The 26,485-nt window shown below is 52.7% G+C and overlaps 1 protein-coding gene across 1 annotated transcript in view; it reads right to left on the bottom strand.

The window, feature by feature from the left end:
• Positions 1-26,485, bottom strand: part of LOC133350231 (myosin-binding protein C, cardiac-type-like) — an 82,391-nt gene that overhangs the window by 17,414 nt on the left and 38,492 nt on the right. Inside the window, 15 exon segments of the mRNA XM_061564344.1 lie at positions 3,833-3,969; positions 5,664-5,823; positions 7,737-7,876; positions 9,970-10,165; positions 10,829-10,917; positions 11,300-11,470; positions 12,342-12,476; positions 19,266-19,454; positions 20,665-20,769; positions 21,376-21,535; positions 22,826-22,965; positions 24,340-24,369; positions 25,497-25,572; positions 25,574-25,604; positions 26,250-26,415. Coding sequence (XP_061420328.1) covers positions 3,833-3,969; positions 5,664-5,823; positions 7,737-7,876; positions 9,970-10,165; positions 10,829-10,917; positions 11,300-11,470; positions 12,342-12,476; positions 19,266-19,454; positions 20,665-20,769; positions 21,376-21,535; positions 22,826-22,965; positions 24,340-24,369; positions 25,497-25,572; positions 25,574-25,604; positions 26,250-26,415 — 1,925 coding nt within the window.

Genomic DNA, 26,485 nt, shown 5'->3' with positions numbered 1-26,485 from the left:
GTCCTTGCGGCAGGAGGTTCGAGGCCTCAGCAGATGTCAGCGGTGGCGGCCGCTGACACTCCGAGCGGCGATGCAAGCGGGAGGACGCGCGGCCTGGCGGTCGTCGTAGGTGGGGAGGGGCTGCGTGGGAGGGAGGGAGGGGAGGGTGGGGAGGGGCTGGGTGGGGAGGGGCTGGGTGGGGAGGATGGGGCTGGGTGGGGGGTGGGAAGGGTGGGGCTGGGTGGGGAGGGGCTGGTCACCCCGTGGTGCCCTTAAACGTTTAACCTACTCACTCCGGCTTGTGCCCGCCCTCACAGTCGGCCACATTTGCGGAATACACCACGCCGCCGTTGACCCTGGCCATTGACCGAGCAACCCAACGTTCCTACCAGCTCCCTCCGCAGGAATGTGTTTTAATAAAGGGTGCAGCACCAGCGGCAGCAACAAGATTTATAAAAAATAAATTAGCGATGCACAGTGGCCCGCGAAACATCGCGTGTGAGAGTTCACGGTGACCATCCCGCCGGTCAACCAGAGGTGGACAATCGCTGTCCGAGAACGTTTCTCAGAATTAGTAATGAGCGTATTTGTTGTTTAAAGAAATGAATGAGTCATATTTGACGAATATTACATTTGATATACTTCGAAAATTAGAAATATGCCACCAATTTTGTTTACCAAAACGGCTGACTGTTTAAAACCACAATATCACCCACCACATCCATTATCCATCTCCCGTTATGGCTGTGGCAACTGGCCACGTGCCACATACTCTCGTCTGCGCATGCGACAGGGGAATATTTTCGGTGAGAAATTAAAAACCAAACCTTAAACATTTGTATTTTCAAACAAGTAAAGCGCACTGAGCTATATAGCTCTTCTTCAGAAGCGACCTGACCACAAATGATAGCTGCACGAATTGACTTATTGTGATGTGGATATTCATAGCAGCCAGATACTCTAAAACACACATTGATTCTAAATGATGGGGAAAAACCGGAGGACACGGAGAAAAATCCACGCGACCACGGGGATGAGAGACATGCAAACTCCAAATATACAGGCGTCAGGATCGAAGCCAAGATGTCTCCCGTATAGCATCTCGCCACCGCGGCACCACCATAAAGCAATGGGTCTGCCCCTGGCAATGGAAGAAAACGTCCCCCACGTCCTTCTACCCTTCCTGCGCCCTCTTCTCCCGGCCACAGCCGCGATCCGAGCAAAGTTTCCAAAATCGAATAACCGGCCTCCGCTCGGCGCGACAGGAGCTTGTAAACGTACCCCTCCACCACCACCACCACAACCACTCAAGACCCATCGTAAACACCCCACGCCTATCACCATTAACACTGTCTTATCGCAAAAATGTACGCTGTGTTCAGCTGCGGGGTGACGCGTGTGTGGCGATAGGCAGTGTTAATGATGATGGGAGTGAGGTTTCCCTTGCTCTGTGCTTCCACCTCCGTCACTTCCAACGCAGATTTCCCACTTGTACATGATTACGTTCAAGATGCTGCATTGAGTTATCGCTACATACCCCTCTCACTCTACTCCCCTCCACCACGCACTCTCCTACCTATCCCCTGTCATCTCACTCTACTCCCCTCCACCCACTCTCTCTGTCATCTCACTCTACTCCCCACCACACACTCTCCTACTTCTCCCCTCTGTCATCTCACTCTACTCCCTCCACCCACTCTCCTACATCTCATCTCACTCTGTTCCCCTCCACCCACTCTCCTACATCTCATCCCACTCTGCTCCCCACCATAGACTCTCCTACTCCCTCCACCACTCTCCTACATCTCCCCTCTGTCATCTCACTCTACTCCCCTCCACGCACTCTCCTACCTCTCATCTCACTCTACTCCCTCCACCCACTCTCCTACATCTCATCTCACTCTACTCCCTCCACCCACTCTCCTACATCTCATCTCACTCTACTCCCCTCCACCCACTCCCATCTCATCCCACTCTGCTCCCCCCACAGACTCTCCTACATCTCTCCTACATCTCATCCCACTCTGCTCCCCACCACAGACTCTCCTACCTCTTCCCACTCTCATGTCACTCTACTCCCCTCCATGTACTCTCTGCTCCAGTCACAAGGAATTCTCTCAAACACCTCAATGGGATGTTGCTTCTTCTCTGCTGCTACCACTTGGTCTGGATCTTCCTCCACACTGACGACGTGTGCTCCCAAATCCCTGGCTCCGATCAAATCCATGCTCAAAACCTTTCTCTTCTGCCTATGGCTGTCCCTTCTCAGCTGGAAACGTATAAAGATTCGTCACGCTCTCCCTATGTTCTGTGGCTTCCACACGCAGGGTCGTGTCTGCGCATGGACCAAATTCTCCGGTCTCCTCCCACACGAAGCTAAACGCCGATAAATAAAATTGGCCTAAACATCGCAAAGTAGCAGGACCCTCCTGGGTAAAAAGTGTTGAGCCTCGGCGAGCTTTTCCTGGGTAAATAACCGACGTTCTTATTCTAAGTCACGTTGCCCGTAGCCTACTTTTGCGAGAACGTCAACGGGTCAAACGACACTGTGGTTCCCGGCGTAGCTCTGCCAATGAAATGAGACAGAGTGGGGGAGTGCGGATCTCTCAGAGCCGGAGCCGGTCGCACTTCGCAGGCCGAGCTCCTGCTGCCTGCGCAGCGTGCGAGAGACGATGCAAGCGCCTGGGCTGCGCCTGTCTCCACGGCCATCAGATACGACGAAAGTTTCCTTCTTGAGCTGCGGCTCCTTTGCCCTCTCCCACGCCCTCCTCCGCCCTCCGCGGCGGTGCCAGTCTGCGTCGTCCACGTGAACTGCCTCCCACCTACGCACGTACCCACCCACCCACTCACCCGCCACCCACCCACCCACGCATCCACCCACCCACTCATCCACCCACACTCATCCATGCGTGACCCCACCCCCACCTGCCCATGCACCCACGAACCCACCCACCCACGCATCCACCCACCCACACCTGCCCATGCACCCACGAACCCACCCACTCACGCATCCACCCACCCACTCGCTCGCCACCCACCCACCCACGCATCCACCCACACACTCACCCCCATGCATGCTCCCACCTACTCATGCACCCACCTACCCACCCAGCCACCCATGCACCCGCGTGCCCACCCACCCACGACTCACTAAAGCCAGACTATGTCAGTTTTAAGATTCCAATGGTTCAGTTGTTAAAGCCGGAAACTCGGACAGCCAGCCATATCGAGAGCGACACAACCAACGGATTACACATTCACCCAACATTTGTCCACTGCTAGATGAAAGCCTCCCAAAGTTGTAGCCATCCCTCACAGGCTAGCGATGTGACAATCCGTCCAGCTCCTCCTGCACACGAGCCGATCTCGGGCACACTCATCACCCCCCCTTTGGCTGCCGCTCCGTAATGAGTCTCGACCAGTGACACATCGCCCCTCCGAGCAACCGTGTGCCTCGCCCAAGCTGCGCGCTCCACATCGGTTCACGGTCGGCATGACGTCCCTCTAATGCACGTGTACTTTCTCCCCCCAATCCGATCTCGTCGCCCCCCCATCTCCGCCGGTGGACATCCCCCTCCCCCGCCACCCCCCACTTCATCTCAACATATCAGTGGCCACCCATCGAATTGCCAGAGCCACTCGGCACACTTGCACCCTGTGGGTTGCCAAACTGCCATCTTTCGATTTAAAGCTTTCGTGACTGCAGGGATTCATCTTCTTGGTTCTTTCGGTAAAGTCATGTAATAAAATACAATTCTCACGACGTTTCGGCCACAACGCAATGCCATCGCTGCGCGCTCGCCAGTGTCCCCGTGCCCGCCCACAGAACTCGAGCCCCCGACTCGCGTCGTACCCGCGGGTTCCCGCGGATGCAGCAGCTGAGCGTGGCGTTGTAGCCGGCGACGGCGACGAGGTCGACGAGGGGGTGCGTGAACTTGGGTGCCTCCATGAAGTCGTGCTCCTGGTAGGGCGGCCGCTTGTACGTCGAGCCTACCACACGCGCACGCATGCACGCGTGGGCCATCGCCGTTAGCGTCGGCGCTCTGACACCCACGCAGTAGCACCCGCCTGCGGTAGTCTCACCCGGGGCAAACTCCAACCGCCGCCACCGGCCCTGCGGGGTGGGCATTCATCCACAGGCGGTTTGCTGTACGTGCGTGTTTTTCCTCAATTAAGTGATTTGCAGATAATCGATCAGATGTGGAAAGCGTGGGCAGCGGAGTGGGCGCGCACGTCCACCTGCGAGCTCTCGAACTGACGTCACGCACGGGAATATCTGGCGTGCACTGCGAAGCGTACGCGGTGTCTTTACGCACGACGCACCACTAACGGCATTAACCAGGGCAGCTGGACGGGGAGTGGGCAGCGGAGGGGTTTGAACTTCGAACATCCGCCACAAGCGGCAGAATTGCCGTCAATTGACTCAGTGCAGGGAGTACACGGCACCACTATAGGTTCATGCAGCAGTCTCAATGCGACAGGTCGACTGACGGAGGGGGACACAAGTGGAAAGGGCAGAAGGCGCGAGCCGATGACGGCTGTCGCGGGTGGAAACGGGAATCAAAACAGATGGAATAAAGAGGCGGACGAGAGAGCCGGTTGGAGTGGTTTTAGAAATGGGCCAAATAAAAACAAAGACCTATATTCCATTTTGCAAAATGCCCTCATCCTTTGCGCGCCTTGCTGCCGATTTAGAACGATTTAAAGATGATAAGCTCGTTCGAAACGAGTACCACACGTGCGTCTCCGCTCTTAACTTGGACGTAAATTCATTTCGAGGGAAAGTTGCGCGTCTCTTTGAAAACGAACGGCGGAGGAATGCGGCGGCGGCGGCGTCGGCGGCATCGGATCCGCCGAATCCGATCTCCCGCGCCGCCGCATCTGTCGCGATCCGTTGCGCCGGCGCGGACAGGTTCGTCGTGCAAAGCCGCGGCCCGAAAGAATTTGAAAAGCAACAGCGAATTCCTCCATCTCCCGTTACCGGGACCCCGCAGACGCCACGTGGCGCTGTCAACCCAAACTTCTGCGGGCGACACTGGCCTATTGGCAAATGAGAGCTTCATGTCTTGTCGTATGGCTGTTAACGTGTCCGAGTGATTCAGGGGGCTAATGGAACAATTATACTAATGATGATAATAATAATAAGTGCCAATGGTACGACTGCGCATGCCTCGATAAATTGGACATCTGTGAAAAAGACCCTTGTAGTTAATCGGATTTCTCCAGGATAAATTCACATTCTGAAACTGTGAATGTGGTGAGGTGCAAACCTGAAAATTGAACCAAACTTTTTATTTTACCAGGTAAGGCCCACTACTGAGCTATGTAACTCGTTTTCAGAAGCGACCTGGCCACAAATAATAGCCCAACGAAGTGGCTTATCACGTGAAAATGTCTAGCAGCCAAATACTCTCAGTGCATGTTCCTAAACGTGGAGGGATAAAACCGGGGGAAAAATCCACGTGACCACGAAGAATGCATGCAAACTCCAAATGTGCAGGCGTCCCCGGGTTCGGGATCGAACCCACGGCCTCCTGTATACCAGGGTCGAGACAGAGGCGGCCCGGGCGCGACGCCGTTGCGGCCTTCATAGGTGCTCGCCCAAAGCGCTTTCCCCAACAGCCCGCTAAAGGCGATACGGGGAGATCTTTATCTTTCGTGTGCGTGTTTGCGTGCATGCCCACCGGTCTTCTGGATGTAGGCGCTGTTCTTGGTGTTGCCAGCCTCTTCGCTCAGGCCGCACATGTTCTCGGCGAAGACGCGGAAGAAGTAGTCGTTGCCCATGATGAGGTCGGAGGCCGTGTAGCTCGTCCGCCGGTAGTGCTCCACCATGGTGAACCACTCCTGCGGACGCAGACCCCGAAAGCCCCAAGTCAACCGTCGCTCCTTCTCCCCTGCCGACCCCGTGGCCTGGAACGGCCTCCCCCCCAGCGATCCGTGCTGTCGACTTCCTGCCTCCAGGTCAAGTCCAGATTCAAATCCCTTCCTTTTTCTTTCCCCTCTGTTGTTTATTGTGGTGATTTATATAGGACGCCCGTTACCCAGCAGAGCTTCACCGAGTCTCAAGACTATTTTTCAGGAGGGACCTGCCATGTTTTCGCAGTCAGGGGGCGACGTTACTTATGTGGGTAGCTTTTAAGCATTGAGATGGATGTTCGCAAACAGCACTTGCCGCAACGGTCTACCATGCTATACGGGGGAGGGGGGGGGGCGGGTATTTGTCATTGTGTGTATGTGTGCGTGGGTATAAATACATCTGATGCGTAGATTTCCAAAGCTAGCGATGATCCTGAAAGCCACACCGACGAAACCAAGTGCCCGCACTGAGGCCCCCTCTTGGCAAGAGAAAGGCCGGAACGTGGCGTCCGGATGAGGCTGCGTCCCGATAGAGACGCGGGTAACTTTCCCGCGTCAGGATTTGGCGGAAAGCCGGCAGTGCGCCGATTGGCAAGGGCGGACCGGGAAATGCAACTCTTCTTGCAGGGAGATTATTCTCATCTTACATAGATTCATATCAGCGCCCTTATTCCGAGGCGCTTTACAACAATTATACAATTGCGCGTGATATGATGGTTGTCGTTAATGGTGGTGGTGGTGGTGGTGTAGTTGTGGTGACATTGAGGAGAGAACAGGTGGGAGTGGTGAAGGAGGGGTTGGAGTAGACCTGGTCATAGCAGGGGGGCCAGGACAGGGAGCAGCAGTCGCGGTTAGTGATGGGGGTTGTGGTAGTGGTAGGGGTTGTGGTAGTGATAGGGGTTGTGGTAGTGGTAGGGGTTGGGGTGGTGATAGGGGTTGTGGTAGTGGTAGGGGTTATGGTAGTGGTAGAGGTTGTGGTAGTGGTAGAGGTTGTGGTAGTGATAGGGGTTGTGGTAGAGGTTGGGGTGGTGATAGGGGTTGGGGTAGTGATAGGGGTTGGGGTAGTGATAGGGGTTGTGGTAGTGATAGGGGCTGGGGTAGTGTTAGTGATAGGGGTTGGGGTAGTGACAGGGGTTGGGGTAGCGGTAGTGATAGGGGTTGTGGTAGTGAAAGCGATTGGGGTAGGGGTAATGATAGGGGTAGTGGTAGGGGTAGTGAAATGAGTAGTGGTAGGCCTGGTAATAGCTGGGGCAGGGGCAGGGAGTAGCAGTAGCAGGGAGAGGAGCTGGGGGGTTGTTTTAAAGGAGGAACGGAAGCGGGTGAGTGAAGATGGTTGTTCTACATGCTGCAGTGGGAGTTGGTTTCTTCAGCAACCGAGCCGATCGAATAAATTCCCAGCATGGACAGCGATGGATTATGAAACCTCAACACATTCGTTAGTTACACAGTGGCCTTGCAGGGCCACGAATAGACAACGTGTTTGGGTAAATGGGCCTTCTTCAAAGTGAACACGGACGATCATGACGATGACCAGCTAATTTATTAGGGGCGAGAACGGAAGCCGGTGGTTGGGGGCTTGGGGAATGGAGAAGTGGGGGGAAGAGGCAGTAGGGAAAGGAGGGTGAGGGAAGGAGGAGGACATATCCAGCTTATAATATTGGCGGCAATGAGCAGGTAAGTATTGTTAAGCATTTATTTAATTTTCTCTACGTACATATGTACGTTCAACTTCTTTCGCACCGTACGTAGCCAAGCGTGCTAAGTCGGAGGTGCGGGGCGGGGTGGAGGGTGATAACAAACTAAACATAAAAATCAGTTCTAAAGAAACGAGTTTTCAAAAAATCATGCCACGTCGTCCCGGGGGCTTCTGGTGACGACAGAGGCCTCAGATTGGTCCTCACCATCGTCTTCTTGTCGGCCTTCTGCACCGTGTAGCCGGTGATCTCCGAGTTGCCGTTGTCGGTCGGCAGCTTCCACTCCAGGTTCACGTTGAAGCCCCAGATGTCCAGGATCTTCATGGCGAGCGGCGGACCGGGCTTTTCTGTGAGCGAGCGAGTCGGTTGAGGTTAGAGATGGGCTGTCCAATGATCAAATTAAATCGATTGCTTTACAGAGTTTTTGTAACGTAATAATAATAGCAGCAAAAAAATCCCTTATTTATCCCAGAAAGGCCTCGTTAAGTCCCAAGATGGTATGGCTGCGGCAACTGGCCACATGCCGCAGCTAACTCTCATCTGCAAAATGCGACCGGGGACATTTTCGGTGAGAAATTAAAAACCAAACATTTTTTATTAAAACCAGGTAAGGCCCACTGAGCTGTAATCGCCGTTTTTCACAAGCGACCTGCCTATCACAAACAACAGCTCAACGAAGTGGCTTGTCGTCACGTGGACATTTACTGCAGCCAAATACTCTCAGCGCGTGTTCCCAAATGTGGGGGGGGGGGGGGGGGGGGGGAACCGGAGGACCCGGACAAAAATCTCCGGGACCAGGGGGAGAACATGTTGTGGCTTCAACACACCGGTGGGCTAAAGCAGTGAACTATTTGTCTTTTGTCAACGTGACACTTTTTTACTGATTGGCCGTGTCGGGTGGTGGAGGGTTACGACACATTTATAAATAACGCGATCTAAACCCAAAAACGTTGATTATGAATAAAATACAAACTCCAAACATACAGGCATCAGGGTAAGGATCGAACCCACGAACTCCTGCATTCCAGGCGAGGTCGTTAAACAACTCGAGTCGTCTGGCCGAGTTGATGGCCCGTGGGCCTGGTTACACCTTGCAAGAGGGCCATTTCTGGCCCGTGGGCAATAGGTCACAGACGCCCTCGTTTTCGGGGGTTATCGTAGTTGTGTGTTAAAGCACGCAATCGTCGTCCAGAGGAACGGACATGCAGACACAAAACCGACGGACAGACGTTTGCAATATTTCTCCCACATAACGACAAGCGTCCGCGATTCATAACAGACGCTTGGGTTAGGCCACGTTAACGGATCTGGCCAAATGTTTGTGGGGTACCCACTCTTCACCATTTGTTTGGCGTTAAGATGTTCAAACACCAAATAGACACCTATTGCAAGGCATTACGTCTGCATTAACCACACACGCTTGTGGTAAAACATGCAAACGTGCTTTGAAAATAATGTAAGCATTGTCATTGGAACTGATTGTGCTACACCAGAGACAGCCTCCTTCATAGCCTTGTCTCCCTCGTGTTAGACCAGAAAATGCCAAAAGGCAAACAGACCAAAAGCAATTGCAAATATCAAAGCATTAATAGATCGGGTTGAGCAATTACGACCGTTTCAACTCACCGGTAAGTTAGAGAGCAATTCTCGCGACAGAAATGTAGAGATCGTTATGATGCTTCGCTTCAAACTGCGCCAAGCATCCCCGACAACAAGAATTGGCCAGATCACTTCGTGGCTGCCTAACCCCCCACCGATTTCCCCCCCGTCCCCCCACTAAAATATGAAAATCAACTACGGATCTGACCATTAGTTGCAAAACCCGACGCATTCCAAATAAACATCCTACTGGGCTTCCTTTAAAAAAGCCGAGAGAGAGAGCGGAGAAGGAGAGCTGAGAGAGAACAGAGAGAGCGAGAGAGTGAGCGAGAGAGTGAGCGAGAGAGTGAGCGAGAGAGTGAGCGAGAGAGTGAGCGAGAGAGTGAGTGAGAGAGTGAACGAGAGAGTGAGCGAGAGAGTGAGCGAGAGAGTGAGCGAGCGAGCGAGTGAGCGTTTACATAAAGCAAAGTAAAAAAAACGAAATGATGAACGAAGCAAAGTGCCGACGACACCGAGCATCTTCTCGTTTCCACTGATCGTAAAAAAAAAGAACAGAGAGAGAATGAGGAGAGAGAGGGCGGGGAGAGAGAACGAGGAGAGAGTGAGCGAGAGAGTGAGCGAGAGAGTGAGCGAGAGAGTGAGCGAGAGGTGGGGGTTTACATGAAGCAAAGTAAAAAAATAAAATACGAAATGATGAACGAAGCAAAGTGCCGACTACACCGAGCATCTTCTTGTTTTCACTGATCGTAACAAAACAAAAAAAGAGAGAGCGGGGAGAGAGAGCGGGGAGAGAGAGCGGGGAGAGAAAATGAGATGCCGGCACCGCGAGCCCCGAACTCACCGATGACCTGGAGCTCGAGGATGGCCTTGTCCTCGAGGTTGTCGATCTGCACGCTCAGCTCATACTTGCCCGAGTCAGCGCGCGTGCACTTGCGGATGAAGAGGATGCTGTCCGTGTCGCTGTTGCGCACGCTCACGTGCTTGATGTCCACCGGCTCGCCGTCCTTCTTCCACGTCGCCTTTGGCTTGGGCTTACCCTGCCGTGGGGCCGGAGGATAGGAGACGGGGGGGGGGGGGGGGGACAGGCGGTGTGACCTCTGTCGCATCGTTGTAATCTTATGACCCACCCCTACTGGACACCTTGTGAAAGACCCAGTGCAGAAGATCCCTGGTTTTGATCTTTCGTGAAGCTCATGGTCGACCTTACAACCGTATCCACTGCACAAACCATGGCAGATGCAGATGGGCAAATGGAAAATTATAAACTCTGTGGTCATCCAGAACAGACCGTGCAACGTAAAACGACGTAATGCCCGATCCACGAACACGAACACATCACGGCAATACGCCCCGCTACTCACGAGGCTCTGCATCTACATCAGCCGTAAAGGAGAAAGATTCAGAAGAAGCTCATGTCAGGCTTGAGCCGCTCAGTTAAGACGCATGAGCAGCTCAGCCATGGCTCGACTCAGGCTCAGCTCGTGTACATCCTGAACACAGCCAGGGCCAGGCTCAGAGCCGGCTCAAGTTAAGAAGAGGAAGAAGACCGGACATCAGTGAAAAAGAGCTTCACAGCCCATCGGATTCCGCCTCCAGTCCAAAACAAAGATCCCGATTCTGACCGCCACTTGCATTCCCCGCGACGACGCGACCGAGCGGACCGCTACCAGAGCGCCACCGTCGTGGAATGCGCCGCTCACCAGGAAAGGGATGAGGACGTTGATGGTCTCTCCCACGCGCTTGATGTACACCTGACGTAGGTTACGGGGCATCTGGATTTTGGGTCGCTCTGCAAGGCACAACGGTGTGTGTTGGTGAGCAAACCCACAACATTTACAATTCGAGTACTGTGACGTGTCGCTGGTGATAGGAGAGTAAAGGTGATGTCATCACTGTGGGCCTATCAGGTGCGAAGACCAGAGTGGAGGGGGGGGAGGGGTTAATGTAGTCACGTAAGTTATATATGACGGGTGGTGGCGGGTTTAATGACACATTAGCATTTACGCGACCTAACCCAACAGACAACACACTTCATTACGGAAAACATTGGTCGCGAATGCCCATCAACAAGATCGGTGTTTGTGGTCGTGACCTAACAGATATCGACACCGTCCCGAGTGCCCGCCGTGCCGCGTGGTTGGCTGAGCCGCCGCCACCTCCCGGCCACTCACCCACGACCTCGCGCACGATGACCGCCTGGTTGGTGAGGCCGGGCTTGCTGGGGCCGGCGGCGTTCCACGCAGTCACGCGGAAGTGCAGCTTCTCGCCCATGGGCAGCCCCTTCACCGTGTAGCCCGTGCGTTCCGTCAGGTGGTCCGGGTTCGCCACCACCCACTCCTCCGCTGCGTCGGCGAGCCGCCCGGCACAAAAGGACAGAGGTCCCAGCACACCCCCACCCAGCGTTTAGCGTCGCACATGCGTAGCTGTTGCTGTTGTTGTTTTTGGTTTCGTTGTTGCTGCCGATGCCGTAGCCAGCCTCCCATCGGAAATGAGATACGGAGGCGCGGCAGAAATCACAGACAGAGTGGGAAGGCAAGCGCAGCCAGAACCGGGCGCTGCCAACAATTGCCCACGCTCTGTGGACCTCTATTGGGATGTTGGGCCGACTCCAATATTTAGTGTGTTTTAACGTGGTGTGGTGAGAGAGGTAATGCTGAATCCCTGTAAACATGTAAAAAGAACACTTGCCGTACTGTCATCATACCCAGGCACGCCAGGAGATGACGACCTCAATGCCCTTGGGCAGGGAGTCACGATATGTGTGTGACCCACCAACCCCTCGTCTCCAATGTGCTGGCTCACATGCGTGATATCGCTACCAGCGCCTGTTTAAATGCAACCACATCTCAAGGTTGCTGTACGGGAGTAGTAAAGAATATTTGTTTTATAGAGAGAGGGGCAGTGAGTCACAGGCAGAGACGAGGAAGGTCTGAAGCATGGACTCTAACAGGGGGAGGGGAGTCGACAGCACGGACGGCTGGAAGAGTTCCAGACTGCAGGGGCCATCAGAGAAGATTGAGAGGCCTCCCACTGACCAACTTGGTGCATCGACGGAAAGTGTTGCTGGGGAGGAGAGGTGACGGGAAGGAGAGTGAAGGGGAGGAGAGGTCATAGGGAGGAGAGGTGAAGGGGAGGGGCGGCGATGGGAAGCAGAGGCGCTGGGGAGGAGAGGTGATGGCTCGCGACTGCACGAGCTAAAGGAGTGTCACTCACTGCCTTCCTTGCGGTACTCGATGCGATATCCGTCGAGCCCCGCGGCGCCGATGCGCTCCGGCGCGCGCCACTTGAGCGTCACGGTGGTGTCGGTGACGTCCTCCACACTCACGTTCGTGGGCTCCCCCGTGGGGGCTAAAGGAGAGGGGTGGGGGGAGGTGGTGGTGGTGGAGAGGAGGGGGAGACAAGGTGGATGTCATGGATGCTTCACAGAGAGTTGGCTGGGTAGCTTCGGGTTCAGGTGCACGGAGCCAACACCGATGAGATCCTGGGAAAGAATCTGGGTTTCAGCCGCCCGTGGTTAAATCAGGTTCCCAAGTGTAGCGGAATCAGAATATTTAGACTGCACGAATCTGATGAGCTATGAAGCTTTTTTTCACAGATGTCTAGTCGCGAGTTGATGGTTGCGGCCCTGTCACAAATGACCTATGCAGAGACCCACAGACCTGTATAGAGACCAGTAGACTTCCGCAGAGACCCATAGCCTCACGTGAACTTAGCTGTGATTAACATGTGTTCTCAAGAGATGGTGGTCTCAGCCTGGTTACCAATGACCGCACATACAAAAAAGGCCACGTTGAACTTGGTTGGGCAATAAATTGGGTAAATTACAGATCTGAAAAATATGTGATTTGCCTGCCACGTGATGATCATCACCATCATTATCATCCACATCTCCATTGTTATCTCATGAATCCATCGGCAGCTACAAAAACAAATCCAAATCACTATAATCATCTCACAGCCATCATCATCTATGTATCCCATTGTCTATAATGTAGGTTTTTTTGGGGGGTTAGAACGCGTAAATATAAATGTGTCGTTAAACCCGCCACCACCCGACACAGCCAATTAGTAAGGTTTGTCATGTAAACAAAACGTGCCAATTTGTCACGAGTACAGCACGGCGGTGTGTTAGAGAGCAAATCCACAACATTTACATCAGAGTACGACGTTTCGCCAGTAATTACAACTAGCATCATCAGGCTATCCACAGTTCGAAGTAGAATAAAGCGATTAACCTCAATACCATTACCATCCAGTCACAATCGTCAACGTATAACGTAGAGATGAGAAAATAACTAAATATCAACATCCACAGCAAGGTTGTCGTTATTATCATTCACAGTGCACCTTGCTATTCCGTTATACACACGTCAGCATCTTCAACCGTGTTCTATCCACTGCGTGCTGATGGTTTCAACCAGCCCATCACCACCACGTGCGCGAATCGATCTCACTGCTGCTGCTGCACATATGCTACTCGCTTCATCGGGCACTGCTGCTTCTTCCCCCTCTCTAAGCTCCCCGCTGTCAGTTTGGCATTCATGACAATCGCAGTCAACATTCTTGACCCCAACACCAACACCACCAACCACCACCACCAACACCACCCACGGCTCGAGCGGAACACCCTCCAGCCGTACAGATAGCCGAGCCGACGCCGCCGCCTTTGCTTGGGAACACAGCAGCGGATTGTTGAATCCATCTGTGCGGTGCCTGCAGCCGCGCCACGGAACCCCGGGGCCACACAAGTTCGATTCCCCGCTCACGGATGTTTGAACCGGTCCTGCGGGGGGGAGGGGGGGGCTCCTCTAGGTTGACTCGGCCTTAATGAGAAATGAGTACCTGGCGCGGTACTCAATAGGTGCTCGCTAACAGCACTCGCCCCCAAACAATCTGTCGCACGGCTAGACGAGGGGAGGGGTGGGATATTTGTCTTTGTATCTCCGTGTTCGCCAGCATTTTGCCCGTCCCCAACAAGAATGGAAACTCTCACGAGCGGAATTTGGCCAAACGTCCCAGCGCAGCGAAGCAAAGCGGTCGGGCGAGCGAGCAACCCTCCTCGAAGCCGTCTCTCCTTTGAGACGCCGGCGAGGGTTTTTGTTTTCTCTCCTGGGTACTTAAATGTACCGTACCAAGGCCGTAGCCATGGAGTCAACATTTGGGGGGGGACCAAATTTCCCAGGGTGTCTGGGGGTCCCAACCCAGAAAAATATCTAAATTTGAAAACTAATTTCCTGCCTAAAATATTAAAAAATTCACTAACACATGGGATGGACTTTTTATTTATGTTTTACAATAATGTCTAATAGTGTATTGTAATACATTGCACTGTTTTTACTTTTTTACCATTTCTTGTTTCATTGTATGTCATGGCAGAGATTAGGGATTAATAAAGTACAGCCATAACCACAATCATATAAACAGAAATCTATGCATTGATATTGTGGCCAAGGTTTAGCAATTTTTTTGCAATATATTGGGGGGAGGGGAATTTTGAAGCATATTTGAATATTATAATATCTTATAATTACGACCTTGTACCGTACGTATGTACGTTGCACTTATTTCGGACCGTACGTAGCCAACCGTGATAATCGGAGGTGCGTTGTTATTGTAACTAGCATCATCATAGATTTAATTGTGGACCCCACCCCGGGATTGTCCGACACGAGTTAGAAGCTTTGTAAATGAGATGTTTAAAAATATATACTTTTAAGATCAAGCGAAGAGCGCCCCAGTGGCGTCACTGGAGGGATGTACGATATTTAAAAGTGTATTTTAAAGTGTCAGCGCTGAATATATAACGGGTACTCGCAGTACACAAGCGGCAATGTCAATATATAATAGTAAATATTAGTACGCATTAATAAACATTAGGCACGGTACTTTTATTTAATGCGGTGTTATTTTAGTGTTTTGAAGAAGTGCTATTGGCAAATGCGTTGTTGCTGCTGCTAATTATCCACCGTTGCCAACGTAGCAGCGGCACCGTCATCATCACCAAATTAATTAGTTTAATTCAAAGCTACTCGTAAACATGTTAGCTGGAGAGACACAAACACAGGCACGGATAGACAGAGACAAAAGACAGAGAGACACAGATACTGTGTAGGAATAGCATCCCTGTCAACCCCTTATCAGTGCCCCAACTTATTGTGGACCAATTCAGACATCACTGGTCATCCCGTGCCCCTAATAAATCTCAACGTTCATCCCACAAAGTCCCAGCACGAGGGAGAAACACAAACAAAACAGACAAAACATATTTTTTGTAACCCGTATTGAAACGGCTGTGCGCCGTATGGATCTGGAAAACTCAATTCCCCTGTACAATAATAAGTGGTTAACCCCTATGGGGTTGACAGATATGGTTCACACGCACGCACACAAAGATCCCCCGCATTGACTTGACAGACTGTCGTGGCAAGCACTGACGGCGAGGCCGGCACGGCACACGAGGGGGTGGTGTGGCCAGCACCACGCCTGGCCGCCTTTCGCCTCCCTACTCGTTTGAGGCCGAGTCGACCTAGGGGAGACCCAGGTACCGGTTCAGAAAAAAAAATCGGCACCGGTTCGGCGTTGACCGTGAGCGGGAATCCAACCCGGGTCGCCGGGTTCGTAGCACGACGCATCGGGCGACCGTCACACAAATCTCCAAAACTCTCTCTCTTTCTTTCTCCCCCCCCCCCCTACGTTTCACTCGAAGCGGCGTCGTCAGCCCCCTGGAGCCGTCGAGTCCATCGGCAAGGGAGTCGCCACCGCCGTCAGACACCTTCAGATCGTCTCCATCATCACCACCATCATCGCCACCACCGTCTCCTCCTCCCCCCCCATTGCTCGTGCCGTTGACGACGCTACACTCCACCACAACGACCAACGCAGGCGCCACCTCTCCGTTCCCTTGGGTCGGCACATCCAGCGCGCTTTGTCCGCCCTCCACCGTCGGCGATGCGGTGCCGGGCAGCGGTGTCGCGTCGCTGTCTGCCGGGGCCGTCTGCTTCACCATGGCGAGCGAGGCGGTGGGTGGGCTAGGGTGGTGGGCTGGGGTTGTGGGCTAGGGTTGTGGGCTAGGGTTGTGGCGGCTGGAGGTGCCGAGAAGGTGCGGGAGACGCCCACAGGGACGAGTGTCCCCCGTATTTATAGAGGCGAGGAGAGAGACGAGGGCTGGGGGCGTCTTAGACACTCCCACCATCATCACGAAGCGGCATCGTCAACATCACCCTCCCATCACCCCACCACCCTCCCATCACCAGAATCATCATCATCATCAATCCCCACCATCACCTCGCACCATCACCAGAATATTAATTCGGACCATCTCGAATAGCATCATCACCGCCAACGTCACCCAATCATCACTCACTCACTCAAATACTTCACGCATCCAGGCAAACACGTATCCAATTACACGGTCACCGAATGATGGATATGCAGTGATACAACTGCAAACCAAACCATTCACACATTCAACGGCTGTAACCCAACCACCGACCCATTCAACCACTCACTCATTCAGCCTCTCACTCCTCGAACTACGCAGCCAGTCAAAATACTCCTTCACTCACCCAACCACTCACCAACATACTCACCCACCCACCCCCCCACTCCTCAAAACATCCACAACTGAACACCACCTCACCCATCACCTAGCCGGTCGCTGACGTCTCCGCTCTTCTTCCCCCATGACACTCACTCACCCCCCCATGACACTCACCCCCCATGACACTCACCCCGCACCTCCCGTGACACTCACCTCCCCATGGCACTCACCCCCCCCCATGACACTCACCCACGCCACTCACCCCCCCATAACACTCACCCCCCATGACACTGCCACCACCCAACCAACTGCGACACTCACCCCCCCATGACACCCCCCCACGCCGCTCACCCTCCCAGGCCGCTCACCCCCCCAGGCCGCTCACCCCCCCCCCCCACGCCGCTCACTCCCCTATGACACTCACCCCCCCCCCCCACGCCGCTCACCCCCCCACGCCGCTCACTCCCCTATGACACTCTCACCCCCCACGCCGCTCACCCCCCCCCCCCACGCCGCTCACTTCCCTATGACACTCACCCCCCCCCCCCACGCCGCTCACCGCGGGTATTTGTCGCCACATAACTGGCCGCTGCTCTCTCTGGAAAGCGATCCTCGTCAAGAATGCGGCCGCTCTCACAACCCTCGTTCCGGAGGCCGAGGAGGGACACCCGCAAAGTGCAGCCACAGCGGCCCGGGGGGGGCGGGGGTGGGGGGACTCGTGCCCCCCCCTGCTCCTCCTCCTCCCCGCCCCCCACTAATGAACAGAATTGCCCCTCCCCACATTCGATGGCAACTCCTCAACGGGCAAACTCGGGACCATTACTAGAGAGTGACCAATGGTAACGGGTGGACAATTGATTTGATACCCGTGATCTTATCGTTGCCGGCTCAGCATCTAAGGCCTGTGAACCACCTGCCTGCCTATCTATATAAAAATAAAAAAAAATAAAAAAAATTGAACAAGTTTATAACGTGCAAAACTGCCTAACTTGTCAAGCAAATACCGGACGGAAATGAAATAAAAATGTTTGCAGCAACGACGGCAAATATATTATAAACGTACAAATACACACACCGTGTCGTTAAGACACATTCTGAATCTGTCTGCTCCCGTATTCAAAATAACTCCACATAACCCAGGTCAGCGTTGAAGCAGGGGCGATGATGCATGCGTCAACGCGGTATTTCGTCCCGCTGCTGTGCCGCTACCGCCAATAAAATGCCCGTGAGTAATCGTTCGCAGGCACGCAGCTGGCTACGCGAGGAGTCATCGACCTAAACACAGTGGTGCATCATTGCGCTCACCATCCAAAGAATCGAGTCGTGCGCGCACCAATCTCGGGGACGCATACGCGACGTAAGAACCGCTCGATGGATAGGGGTCATCGTGAGGTCACGTAGCCATATTCTTAGGTTTTTTCGGTAAAGTCACGTAGGTAAAAAATTAAAATTAATAAAAGTTAAATAAAAATAGAATAAAAATCACGACGTTTCGGAGGCAACATAAGCTTTCGTCTTCAGGTGGAACCGTCACAGCACGATAGCTGTATCAAGTAAGAGAAATTCCAAGAAAACCGTCCTTGTATATATACTGGTTGAGGGTGGGAGGAGCCAAGGCAGCCCCCTGGATATAATTATTATTGTGAAGTTGGTGCGGCTGAAGCCGCTGCTAAGAATGAGCCTTTGTTGTGTGGACTGGTTGAATTGGGAGGTTCCAAGAGTTGTTAAGGTGCGGCTGATGTAAAGGTGCGGCTGCTGTATTAATTTTAATTTTTTACCTACGTGACTTTACCGAAAAAACCTAAGAATATGAATCCTTGCAGTCAAGAAAGCTTCAAATCTAGGCTCTCTAATAGTTGTGTTATTTTGTGCTGTGCCCCATGCTCCCCCCCCCGACCCCGAACATGCTGCTACCCCAGTAGATCCACGAGAGATGATTGGGTTAGATCGCTTAAATATAAATGCGTCGTTAACCCCGCCGCCGTCCAACACAGCCAATTAGTAAGGTTTGTCACGTAAAGAAAGCATGCCAATTCGTTACTAGTACAGCAACACCGGTGTGTTGGAGAGTAAACTCACAACATTTACAATTCGAGGACGACGTTTCGCCAGTAATTACAACCAGCATCATCAGGCGACAACTCTGCCTGTTTTGTTAACGTGACAAACCTCACGAATTGGCTGTGTCGGGCGGCGGTGGGGTTAACGACACATTTATATTTATGCGATCTAACCCAAAAACATCTCTATTATGGATAACGTCGGTCGTGTGAAATGCCCAGGTGGTTAAATTTCGATTTAAAGCTTTCGTGACTGCAGGGATTCATATTCTTGGCTCTTTCGGTAAAGTCACGTAGAAGGGAAATAATAATAAAATAATAAAAATAAAACAATACAATTCCCACGACGTTTCGATTGCAACACAAGCAATCAGCATCAGGAGTGAAAACCACAGCAAGAAAATGTTACTAGTGAGTGACCAATGATAACAGGTGGACAATACTGGCGGGTGGACATTGCTAGTGAGTGGCCAATGGCAACGGGTGGACAATGGTGGTTATCGTGAATATTAACGAGCGAAGCCGATTAACTCTCACCGATGGGCACGAAGGGGCGGCTCGGTGAGCTGGGCTGTGACATTCCGATGGCGTTGACGGCGTAGATGCGCATCTCGTACGAGACGCCCTCGATCATCCTCTTTGCCTCGAACTCCAGCTCCTTCCACAGGTCAAAGTTCAGCCTCATCCAGCGGTAGCTCTGCTTCTTCTTGCGCTCGATCACGTAGCCTGAGGGCGGGGGAGGGGGCCGGTAGGACGGGGCCGGTAGGAGGGGGGCGGGGCAGGGGGTCGATGGGAGAGACACGTGAGGTCACAAGGGAGGCCCATTGAGTCATCATCATCATCGCTGTGTCGAGCCAACACCCTGTAACCTCACAATCCAACCCGTGACCTCACAATCCAACCCGTGTGACCTCACAATCCAACCCGTGACCTCACAATCCAACCCGTGACCTCACATTCCAACCTGTGACCTCACAATCCAACTCGTGACCTCACAATCCAACCTGTGATCTCACAATCCAACCCGTGACCTCACAATCTAACCCCTGACCTCACAATCCAACCTGTGACCTAACAATCCAACCCCTGACCTCACGATCCAACCCGTGACCTCACAATTCAACCTGTGACCTCACAAACCGGCGCCAATGGTTGGCGCAGACACTACAAACCTAACATCCTTCAACTGCTTACGACTTCACTGGCTCTTCTTCAGCAATACTTAGCCACGTGACCGATGCCGGTAGACGGTGTACAATTTCAGGCAATGAAATCCTAAACTGGCTTCGACTTGAATGAGCCTCATCAGCAAGCCGTGATATGACAAACTGACGCCACCGGTTGGTGTTGACTGATTTCAACTTCGCCACACCTCGCCAGCAGTACGTGGCCACATAAGCCAATGCGTCATACAAGCAACGCAGACTTGAACAGTTTTTTTCACGTCAGAGGGTCGCTTCAGCGAGCCACCGCTACCCGTGGGCCTGGCCATTACAAGCTAGAAAACCCTCGAACTGGTTTCTACTTAACTGGGCCTCATCGGCAACACTTAGCCACGTAACCAACGCGACCGGTCCCCGTAGCGTTGGAGACCTTCGTCCGAGGGAGACGGTCGCGAGCGTCGCTGGGTCCCGACGCGCAAACTCCCGCGGCGAACTGGGCTCGCTTCGCTCGGCGGTCGACGTTCGAAGCGAGGACCGCGACCCTCAAAGGAATGGCGCCACCCACGTGCTCGCCCCCACCCCCCCATAATCAAACAAATCGCTCAAGACGCCGGTGTACGGCAGCAAGAGCAGTTTACGCGAAACGCCGTCGCCGCGAGAGGTCACACGTTTGGCGTCCTTCGCCCGACCATCCGCGGCGAGCGAGCGAACGAATGAAGGGGCAATGGCAGCGTCCGGGCGGGAGGCAGTGCGGACCACGTGGCCGCTCTTACCCAGGATGGGCAGGCCCCCGTCGTACTCGGGGGGTGACCACTTGGCAAAGCACCAGTCCTCGCCCACGTTTCCGATGGTGGGAGCCAATGGGGGGTCCGGCACGTCTGATGATGAGAGAAGAGGAGATTCAGTCCGGTAGGGGGTCAATGCGAGTGAGTGGACACTCCTAGTGAGTGGAAACTGACTGTTAGTGATTTGACAATGCTCATGATTCTACGACGATAGACAATGCTAGCAAGCGAACAATCCTAGCGAGGAAACAATGCCAACAGGTGGACAATACTAGCACGTGTACAATGCTAGCGGGAGGACAATGTCATCTCGTGGGCAATACTAGCGAGTGACCAATGGTAACAGGTGGACAATGTTGGCAGGTGGACAATACTAGCAAGTGACCAATGGTAACAGGTGGACAATGCTGGCAGGTGGACAATACTAGCGAGTGGCCAATGATAACAGGTGGACAATGCTGGCAGCTGGACAATACTAGCGAGTGACCAATGGTAACAGGTGGACAATGCTGGCAGGTGGACAATACTAGCGAGTGAACAATGGTAACAGGTGGACAATGCAGAAAGGTGGACAATACTAGCGAGTGACCAATGATAACAGGTAGACAATGCGGACAGGTGGACAATGCTGGCGGGTGGACAATGCTCATTGCCTGGGTGGACACTCTTGATCCCTGCGGGGTGGCTGCGGTCACTCACCCACGACCTTGATGTGCATGTCGGCCTTGTCTTCTCCGGCCTCGTTCTGCACGGTGATGGAGTACTCGCCCTGATCCCCGCGCTCTGCACAGTCGATCACGAACGTGCTGTGGTCCGGGAACGACTCGACGCGCACGCGGCCAGCGATCGTGCAGATGCCCTGCGAGAGAGTAGAGTCGTGGGGGCGGTGGAGGTCAGTCACCTCCGCGTCATGCAGGAGCTGGAATCGGAGGCGAGTCCGATGCAGTCACTTTTGTCAGGATAAATCGAGGGATCATCATGGGACCTCCTTTGCCAGTACCAAAATATACTAATAGGGGTTTTCCCCTTTTTTCTGGCAACAAAACTGACACCTTTTGCAAGGAATCATGTTAACATTAACCACAATACTTGCAGTATTGTTTTTTGTTTGCATTTGACTGCAAGTATTGTGGTTAATGTAAGCATGATTCCTTGCAAAAGGTGTCAGTTTTGTTGCCAGAAAAAAAGGGAAAACCCCTATTCGTAAATCGAGGGATGTTTACGAATCTTGATTTGAAGCTTTCCTGACTGCAGGAATCCATACTCTTTGGTTCTTTCGGTAAAGTCACGTAGGTAGAAATTAAATAAACTCAAACAGAAGACGACGTTTCGATCGCAACACAAGCTATCTTCATCAGGTGGAACAACCACAGAAAGAAAAAACCTCTTGCCACGGCAGCTCTCTCGCCTACTTCAGCATTTTTTCTTGCTGTGGTTGTCCCACCTGATGAAGATTGCTTGTGTTGCGATCGAAACGTCGTGTTTTGTTTTGTTTAATTTTATTTCTACCTACGTGACTTTACCGAAAGAACCAAAGAGGATGTTTACGAAACTTCACAAACAACAACAACAACGTGCATTTTTATCGTATTAATATTGGATGATGATAACAACTTTGATTAAGATGACCACTACTATTATGGCAATGACATGAACACTGATGTTGATCACATTGATGATGATGATGATATTGGCTGATACTGAGATTGTTTAAATATCATTTAGATGTGACACAAATTTAAATGATCATTATTGTAACTTCGGAAATGATGATGCCAGCGATGATGTTGGTGAGGATGACATCGATCACAGTGACAAAGATCCCCCGCATCGCCTTAACAGACTGTTGGGCAAGTGCTGTTAGCGAGTAGCACCTACTGTATTGAAGGCCGGTACGGCACACGAGGGGGTGGGGTGGCCAGCACCGGCCGCCTTTGTCTCCCTAGCGACGATGTTTGCACAACGCACCAGGACACTCATTTGAGGCTGAGTCGACCTAGGAGAGGCCCCAAGGCCGGTTCAAATAATCCGTCACCGGTGTTGGTGGCCGTGAACGGGAATCGACACTCGGGCCGCCGGGTTCGTAGCGCAGCGCGCTAACCGCTGCACCCCCGCTCTCCCAGGTAGATACACGCATGCACGCGCACACCTGGTCTCCTCTCTGCCAGATGACTTTGGGCGCAGGGTCCCCGGTGATGGGCACGTCCAGGCGCAGCTTGTTCCCCGCCACCACCACGATGGTATTCTGCTGCATCTTGTCGCTCGTCTCCAGGTGGATCTTGGGCGGTTCTGACCAGAGAGAAGACTATGGTCGCGAAACGTCTCCACATTGCCATGGCACGGGAAGGGCGGTGGGGGGGGGGGGTGGACCGGTCTGCCCAGAGCAAACGGTGGCAGTTGAGGTGGTTTAAAATGGGACGAGTTTTATCCGGCACGGGGATATAAATGTGCTCTCGCTGCATGCACCAACCTCGGGTCGGGGATGTGAACTGGAATGCTCGCCGCTTGCGAGTCGACTGGGCGTCCGCGAACAAGAGCTTTATAGCTCATCGGATTCCTCCAGTATACATAAATATTCGGATTCTGGATTGTTACCGCTGAACTCCGCAACCTGGCCACGCACTGTGGCAATATAAAACAAAACACTATGCTGCTGGATGAGGGACTCCTCACTCTGTGCGGGTTTTGGGAGTTATTTGACGAAACTTCACCACGTTGGTGAGTGCCGGCCGACGCAAGAGTGGTCTAAGACCATTTCAGATGTCACTCGCCACCGATGTGAATAGCCGTGGCCGGGAATCGAACTTGGGTCGCCGGGATTCAGGGCACGGCGAGAGAACCATTGCAACATCGCTCCACTCACCGATCTTACACTCAGTACAGGTGACGTCCAATCAGAACACAGGACAAGCCAGTGGTAGTAATTACACAGTACAGGTGACGTCCAATCAGAACACAGGACAGGCCAGTGGTAGTAATTACACAGTACAGGTGACGTCCAATCACAGCACAGGACAGGCCAGTGGTAGTAATTACACAGTACAGGTGTCGTCCAATCAGAACACAGGACAGGCCAGTGGTAGTAGTTACACAGTATAGGTGACGTCCAATCAGAACACAGGACAGGCCAGTGGTAGTAATTACACAGTACAGGTGACGTCCAATCAGAACACAGGACAGGCCAGTGGTAGTAATTACACAGTACAGGTGACGTCCAATCAGAACACAGGACAAGCCAGTGGTAGTAATTACACAGTACAGGTGACGTCCAATCAGAACACAGGACAAGCCAGTGGTAGTAATTACACAGTATAGGTGACGTCCAATCAGAACACAGGACAAGCCAGTGGTAGTAATTACACAGCACAGGTGACGTCCAATCATAGCACAGGACAAGCCAGTGGTAGTAATTACACAGTACAGGTGACGTCCAATCACAACACAGGACAGGCCAGTGGTAGTAATTACACAGTATAGGTGACGTCCAATCAGAACACAGGATAGAGCCGATGAACACCAATAGGCGGCTTCAAGCTGGATTTAAAATGTGCCGCTGGGTCACGATTCTTGGCAGAAGGAAGGGAGTGGGGGTCGGGTGTCCGTGGTCCTGCACGGCGCAGAGCAGCAGACCGCGTGGACGTGCGAGCGTGGCCCAGTTCTCACCTTGCCTTGGCACGTAGTCAATCTTCACCTCTGAAGGAAAGAAAATAAAAAATCAAATCAGAGATCGTTTGGGAGATGTTTTTGTTGTTGTTGTAAACAATCGCGTGTATTGTCTCTACCCCACGTTTCCACATCGGCCGTGTCAATAGCAGCATTCTACTTGCTGTACCGTCCCGTGCTCTCTGAGACCATCTCATTGGTCAGCTAGTGGGGGTAGGATTCTAAACGCAGCAAAACAAAAAAGCATGATAATAGGTTTTCTCATTTTTTCTGGCAGGTGTTAAGATGTTAAAACACCAAACTGAAACTTTTTACAAGAATCATGTCTGCATTAACCACAATGCTTGTGGTCCAAATGCTAACAAAAAACGTACTCTGATAATACATGCATTGTCTTCTAAAACTGATTGGTCCACATCAGAGACAGCTTTCTTTTGAGCCTCGTCCTCAAACGGCGTTAGACCAGAAGGACACCAAAAGGCGTTCAGCACAAAGACATTTTAACATCTCAACACCTGTTTTGTTGCCAAAAAAAGAGAAAAACCTACTCTCATATTTTGGTACTGGCAAAGGAGGTCCCATGAAATAAAAAAGTACTTCCAAATAAATAAGTTCTTCAATCTAAAACTTGTCCACTCGCAGAGCCGCCACCGTTAGGGCCAAGGGTGCGGTCTCACCGGGGGCGTCCGCTTCCCACGGACCTCTGCTCGTCTCTCTCGCCCCGCGTCGAGAGAACCCTCGTGGCGAGCACGCTGCGCGCGTGGAGTGTGCGAGCCGGCGAGTCGGCTTGCCGCGGAGGCCCGAGCCACCTACCCAGCTACCCACCCACCACCTCCTATGCTTTGCTCTAATGAGGCAATCGGAGTCAGTTCGAGCTCTTGAAGCCCTGTCTTGAAAGCTCACCCTGCAGATTCTCTGTTCGTTTCCTCGTTCCCATTAACGCGACGCGGCATTTGGAACCTCCGGATGAAATGCGCCACTTTTACAAACGTAAATTACGATCGTTATTTTGTTGTTTGTTGTTGTCGTCGTCGTTGTGCTCAGTCGCTCAACCCTTGCCTGCTGCTGTCACATCATCAACAACGACCACGACGACACCGACTTCATCCGGCCTCGCGGCAAGTTGGGTGGCACGCGAGCCGGCCGGCGATGCTCACCCAGCATGTTGAGCTTGGCGGAGAGCGAGATGGCGTAACCGTCGGGCACGAAGGTGTAGTCGCCCTCGTCGGCCTCCTGTCACGCTGTCGATCGTGAGCTTGTGAATCCTGCGGGGGGGGGGGGGGGGCGCGCAGGGAAAAGCGACGGCGCGGCCGTGACCAGCTTGCGACGGCGCTCCCAGTGGGGGGAAGGATACTGGCGACGGTGATTGCGATGATGATGATCATGATGATAATATTAATCGAGAGTGATGGTGAAGATGATGATGACAAAGATGATGATGACGATGATTGTAGTCCTCCTGACTAGACAAGAAGTGCAATGACGAAACAGTGATGATGATGACGACAATGACAATCCTCAAGACGATAATGGTTAGGACACTGATGACTGTTGATGCAATGATGATATTACAATCAAGCCCGACCTTGATTTACCGTTAAGATGATATCGATGACAGTGGCAATGATAAACGGTGCTAAACGATTGATTCCTAGATTCGTGATGATGATAAGGACAACAAAAGCTGATTAAGATGATGATACTCAATACAACAATGGTTGCTATGATGCTGACAACAATGATGATGATGATCACGGTCGCTTTCTCACACGTGGCACGATGATGATGACAATGATGACGACGACGATGGAGAAGACAATGACGACGACGGTGAAGACAATGATGACGATTATGATGATAATGACGACGACATCGACGGTGGCACCCCACGCCGACGTGACCACGCCCACCTGCCCACGTGCGTGGCGTTGATGCGCGGGGTGGGTATCACCTCCACGCCGTTCTTGAACCACCGCCCCGTCACCTTCTCGTCGGACACCTCGCACTTGAACACGGCCTGCTCCTGGGCCTTGATGGTCAGATCCGCGATGCTCTGCAGCACCTCCAGCTGCTTCTCTGCGCCGTTCAACAACAGCAGCAGCAGCAAACGACAACGGCAGCACACAGCTCACATTTGCGATGCGCC

Source organism: Lethenteron reissneri, chromosome 33, assembly GCF_015708825.2.
Source record: "Lethenteron reissneri isolate LAM-NWPU_2019-01 chromosome 33, ASM1570882v1, whole genome shotgun sequence".
Taxonomy (NCBI): Eukaryota; Metazoa; Chordata; class Hyperoartia; order Petromyzontiformes; family Petromyzontidae; genus Lethenteron; species Lethenteron reissneri.
The sequence above is the reverse complement of the archived record's forward strand: the minus strand, read 5'-3'. Positions and strand labels throughout refer to the sequence as shown.